Raw genomic sequence first — 6,211 nt, forward strand, 5'->3', positions numbered from 1 at the left:
ACCCTAGGCCGTCATTTTGAAACCCGGCCCGGGGTGGCCCCGGCCTCCCTGGGCCGGCCCATCGGTCCGTTCAAGACCCACTCAAAGTCCAACTTGAGACCTGGCCTGCCAGAGGCCTAGTGTCATTTTTAATGAAAAATAATAAAATTTTAATAAAAAAAATAAAAACAAAAAAAAATGTTTAGACCTAGCCTGTCCAAGGCCCGAATACCCCTGAGCCTGTGCCTAATTTTTTGACCCGCAAGCTGACCCAACCAGCCTCAAATTTTGATAGGAGCTTGCGATGCGTGACATAAGCCGAGACGAATCAAATTTACACCCTTACTATAGCCGTATCTTCTCTCTCTTTCTTTTTTTTTTTTTTTTGAACTTTTTTTTCTCCAACTCTCCAAACACCACCACCACAATAACAAAATTTTCACAAAATCTTTCGGACTATTTTAAAAAGTAATTTAAAATTTTATTTTTTAATTTTTTTAAAAAATATAAAAAAAATATAATTTAAAAAAATTAAAAAGTCAAAACATCAACTTCACAAAATAGTCCTAATTTTTTTATCTTATTAAGGACTGGTTTGGCATAGACTGTATAATCTATCTTTTTATCTTTTTTTTCATTACATCACCTTCTACTTTTCTACATATCTTTTTGTAAAAAAACAAAAAAATATACATTTTTAAGACACTCCAAACCAATCCCAATTTCCATTCAATTCTTTCCCAAAATCCTCATCTTTCCCTCTCTTAGACCCATCAAAGTCAATCCAAAATTTTTTTAAACATAAAAGACTCATAAAGTAAAACTCTCTCTCTTTCTCTCTCTCTCTCTCTCTCTGTGAATGTAAAACCCCCTTGAAGTTGAACCTTCCTCGAACCACATTCTTTGTGCTGATCACCTGCTCTTGTTCTCTATCAAACCCCCCAACTACAATTTTCTCGTCTTTTTCCAGCACTCGGTATTGTGTTCCTAGAGAGAGGAACTAAGGAGTGTTAGAGAGAGAGAAAACCTCTGAGAGTTTACTTTCTTTCTCTTACCATAATTAGCTTATAGATTTGTTTTCCAATTGAGTTAGTGTTGGATTTTGGATAGACTTAGAAAACCCACTTCAATTTTAGTCGGTTTTCGATTTCGTAATATTCCTTGAAATACCGCTTAGAAAATTTTAATCGATTTTCCGGAGAAAACTTTTTGGATTCAATCAAAAATCTCTGTTACGATCATATCACAAGTCTTGTCTATTACGTAACCAATCAAAAACTGGTTTCAACCCAAGGGTTCTAGCTGTGTTCCTCGATCGTTTCATACAAAACCCTCCATCAAATTCACGTGTTTTTGGTTTTTTGGTTTCTGGGTTCGATCAAAATCAGAGAAAAAAAACCAATTCTGATTTCTGGGTATTGATCAAAACTCGATTTTTCGATCTGGGTTCTAGCGATGTCAACGAAATCTGGAAACCTGGATGATTGGAGAGACTACTTTCGGTCTTCCAATTCCGATATATTCGATATCATCGAACATTCGATCATGGTTGCTGCTTCGGATTGTCCACAGGAGTTCAGATTGAGAAGAGATCGAATTGCAGAGATTTTGTTTTCGTGTAAATTGTCTCGGTGTGTTGGTTGCGACCGAGTCGATTTGGCTGTGTCTAGAGATAATGATGAAGAAGAAGGTTGCAAGACTGGGTCTGATAGAGATGGGTGTGAATTTGAGACTGGTGCTAGTAAAGAGAGTAAGGTGAATACTTATGGAGATGATCATATAGAGATTAATATGAATCATGTGAGTAATTACAGTTATGGAGAAGCAGAGGCATTGACTAATGAGATTGAATATGAGAGTCAGATTGTTGGAGAGGTCTTGAGGATCAAAGGGATTCTTGATAACAGTAATGATGAGGTTTGTTTTCTTAAGTTTTACTGAATCTGTTTTTTTTTTTTTTTTGGTTATGTGAATTGAATTAGTAATTCTGATTTTGTTGCTTTTGAATGTTATTCAAGAACTGCTATTGTTGTATGGAAGATTAGATTGTAAATGCTAAGCATTATGATTGTTATCACAGTTCTAATAGAACAATTTTGAAGTTTTTAGACCTTTGTTGTTGATGATCAAATCATTTTGTCCTTGATATTTGTGAGAAAACAGTTTTTGAAAATCCAGAAACTACTATTTTTTTTTTTTTCTTCTTAAAATTGGGTTGTTTGCAGGAAGTTATCCCTAAAACAGTTTTTGGAAATAGTACTCCAAACAACTTTAATGTATGTTCCGGTAAATGAAAACAAAGAACCGAATGAAAACACTACCAAACTGGCATATTGATTTTGGTCATGCTGTTCGCTGATTTAAGAATGTTTTGTGATAACTGGTGCTTTTAATTTGTGACAGGCTGATTCAGTGTTGTTGGATTCGCTGAGGCGGCTTCAATTGATGGCTTTATCCGTGGATACAATGAAGGTAGGACTATGAACACTCTTTTGTTAGTCATTATTGTTATTGTCATTATTTTTCGAGTTTGTTTTTGGAGCAATTGCAATGTTGTTGTTTGTTTAAAGTTGTACGAGTGTGGTGACTTACTCAACTCTATACCACAGGCCACAGAGATTGGAAAGTCGGTTAATGCTCTCAGAAAGCATGCATCAAATCAGATTCGTCAGCTTGCACGGACACTCATCGGGTATGCATTCTTGGCTCTTGCTTTGGATTATTTCTTTTACTTTTTATGTTATAGTTTTGGTCAGTTGATGGTTAAACTATGTGAGTTATTGTTGGTATATGGCTAATAACTTTCATATATCCTTATCGTGTTTGTCAACAAAGAATCTGTACTCATTAACAGCACCGACATGTTATTTCCTTACAGACGTTGCTGATTCCTATATCTCGGATGATGATAATGTTTGTTGTTTTTCTTTGTTCTATTTTTCTTTGCTTCCTTTGGAAGCATATGAATTATGGAAAGCTTGGTTCATTTATTATCCTTTTTTCTTTATAGTTTTCAATCATTTTGCTTCCGATTTTATTCTCATGTGTTAGTGGAGTGTTCGGTAAAGTGAATGTCTTTCATTCCCATTTTGTAGCTAGTTATAGCTCAATATACTCTATAATTTCTCTTTACTATATCAGATTAGCACAAATTTCATATGCTTTCCAATTCTAATAATTTTATTATTGTCAATTGCAGTGTGTGGAAAGAAATGGTAGACGAATGGGTCAAAGCTACATCGACTGTTGCAGGTAGAGATTTGTTTGTGAGCAATTCATTGTTGATTGATGTTTATTTTCCGTTATCTCATCGCATGCTTGATTGATTCGGAGTTCTAATATTGATACGGTTACTTATAGTTGAAGAAGGTACCCCTGAATCTGTGAACCCATCTGTCATTGACGAAGAAGAAGGGCTTCCTTCTCCTCCAATGGATGATGTAGGTTTCCTGAGTGCTCCAATAGAGCTGTCCCAGGTGTGCTTTTACCCCATCTCTCTTTTTCTTGAGGAATCAAGTTAATTTAGCCTCTTTTGTGATCAAGACTGACAAAATTTACTCCTTTTTTCTTTTGTTTCCTGTTTTTTGGCTGTGCTTAATAAAGTTCTTCGACGGCATTGATGATGATGGAAGTGAGTTGATTTCTTGATTCTTATGAAGTTTATTCTATTCAGTTTTTTTTTTTTTTTTTTTTGTCTTTTTGAATTCCCCATTTCTTTGAGCTTCATAATTAATGGGAATTTTTTTTCTTCAGATTTTCGAAACAGTGGGGAATTCAATAAGAAGTATGAAAATGGGAGAAAACCATCATTGGAGAACCATAACATTCCCAAACGGAAGCAACAGGTTCCACACGAGTCTTATGTTACTCCCAAGGACAGAAAGGGCGAACAAATGAAGAAACAAACTGCTGTTGTGAAACCACACAAGCCATCAAACACTGAATCTGGATCTGGGAGACCAACAAAAGTAACTGTGGAGCGAAAGGTCAACAATGAGACAAAGTTCCAGCAAAAGTCAGACAAGGTGTCCATCCAAAAGAAGCCACTGTCTGCTCAACAAGATGTGAGTATCGACTGTAAAGATGTCATGTAGTTTACCTGCTTGGATCATAAATTTTTATCTGATTTTTTGTTTTTGTTCAATTAGAAACTGAAGTGCTTGGACGAGGCTGCAAGACTTGAAGTCACAAAGAGGAAGCTCCATGAACGCTACCAACAAGCTGAAAATGGTTGGTTTATCCTTTTTGATACCTACTCTTATCATTGTAGATTTTAAGTTCAATATCGGTTATGGTGAACCAAAAAGAATTTTGGATTTTGCTTTTATGTTTTGTTTTCATTTTCGCACTTTTGGACTTAGAAAATAATTTTTATTAAAATTCAAAACTTTCTCTAATGTAATTGTTGTTATTCTATTTGACAGCAAAGAGGCAGAGAACGATCCAGGTTATGGAATTGCATGATCTCCCCAAACAAGGGCTTGGCAATAGACATCCACACATGAGGCCTGGAAATCACAACCGGAATTGGGCAAATGGGCGCCGCTAGCGTGGGTGGAGCTATGCATGAAGTAGTGGGTTCAATTTGAATTTTTTTTTAGAATTATGTACTATCATATAAAATTTTTCAGAGGTTTTCATAAACTGACACCATTAAAATTGTTCAAAAAAAAATAGATTTATCAACAAAAAAAAATTATTTAAATTTGATGCACGAGGTAATGTGGCTCAATACCATGAACTTCCCATCTCTGTTTGCTTCATACTTGTTTGATGCACATGCAATTGACCACCTCTAATAGTCAATATGTTATAGGTTAATTACTTATGTTAATTAAATTTAAGTCAGAGTGCTCGGTGTTTTGTATAGGGAAAACATGAGGCTTCTTTAAATTATCTCTAAACAAACCTCTTAGATTGAATCAATGATAAGTAGTATCTTACAAGAAAACAAACTCAATAAAGAAATGAGAATTTTATAATTATAGGAGTTCTGAACAACTAGAAATTATGTTAGGAAAGATTAGAAAAATGAGTAGTATTTGATCAATATGGAAGTTGTTAACAATTAAAAATTGGGTTAAAGGGTGATTTATGCAAGAAGTATATTCCTTAACAAAATTGGATATTTGTGGTAGACAAGTATCCACTACAAATAAACGTTTACCCTAAAAGGGTACAAAATCTCATATAAAATCTCTTTTGATGTTCAAGCATACTTGGCTTTTTACTTTGCTTTCATTCTTTTGTTCTTTGTTTTTTTTTTTGTTTTGGGTTATATTCTCCATTTTATCAAATGAATTTTATAAAAAAAAAAAACTTTAATGTACCAATAAAAAAAACAAAATAAATTAAATATAATACCAATGTCAAACCCTCTAGCATTTGATTGATATAAAGGGAAAAAAAATAGCAAAAATTGCAAATCAATGGAATAGTGAAAAAATATTTACATTTTTATAGTGATGTAAATTGTCAAACCCACTAGCATGATATAAAGGAGGAGAAAAACAATAATTATTGAGACCCATATTTTTTGGGACCCCCACAATCCCAAATCCGAAGGGGGTTGTGAGTCCCCAAAAAATCTAAGAAGATTGTGGAATCTCCAAAAAAAAAAAAAAAAGGTATTCCAAGTATTTTTTGAAAAAATAAAAAAAAGGAGTAATTGCAAATGAGTGAAAAAATATTTACATTTTTATAGCGATATAAATTTTCTGTGTGTGTAAATATTTTATGTTCTTGGTACAAATTTTTCTTGTATATCAAAGTTGCATCACAGAAGTTTACATTTATAGTATAATTACTTTGTTAGTTCCCATTAATTTGTAATTTTTTTAAAAAACAAAAATTAAATGATAATAATCCTTCTTCTTGTTTTTTTTTTTTTTTCCCTCGTGTTAAGAGTGGAAAGTGGTAATAGCTGCAGACAAAAAATAAAAAACTGAACGGACAGAGTGCGTGTGGGCACTTTTGACCGTTTCCCCAGTCGTGAGTTTCGTGTGTAGGGTGGGCCCACGCGTCACCTCCTCTCCTCCCTCTAAAAATGTACAACAAGAGAAGCCTGTTTATAGTTCAAAAAAAAATAAAGTTTCAGACCACTAATTGGATGTATCAGTAGTTCTCATCTATTATTACAGTCTGATTTTTTTTTTTTTTTGTTTGGCATTTCCACTTCATTAGTGGTAGATTTACATAGGGGTGCAACTCGGGCGGGTTTGGTCGGGCTGAG

General features: G+C 34.1%; 1 protein-coding gene across 1 annotated transcript; it reads left to right on the forward strand.

Annotated features, from left to right (window-relative positions):
• Window positions 1-333: 333 nt before the first annotated feature.
• On the forward strand, window positions 334-4,684 carry LOC114271701 (putative mediator of RNA polymerase II transcription subunit 26b). Its single transcript, XM_082890989.1, has 9 exons — window positions 334-1,896; window positions 2,383-2,451; window positions 2,589-2,671; window positions 3,179-3,231; window positions 3,340-3,455; window positions 3,583-3,610; window positions 3,733-4,043; window positions 4,128-4,209; window positions 4,404-4,684. The coding sequence occupies exons 1-9, from the start codon at window positions 1,435-1,437 to the stop codon at window positions 4,526-4,528; spliced, it is 1,329 nt and encodes a 442-aa protein (XP_082747115.1). The 5' UTR covers window positions 334-1,434; the 3' UTR covers window positions 4,529-4,684.
• The last annotated feature ends 1,527 nt before the right edge of the window (window positions 4,685-6,211 follow it).

The sequence above is a fragment of the Camellia sinensis genome, chromosome 10, assembly GCF_055761805.1.
Source record: "Camellia sinensis isolate YWXY chromosome 10, ASM5576180v1, whole genome shotgun sequence".
In the NCBI taxonomy this organism is placed as follows: Eukaryota; Viridiplantae; Streptophyta; class Magnoliopsida; order Ericales; family Theaceae; genus Camellia; species Camellia sinensis.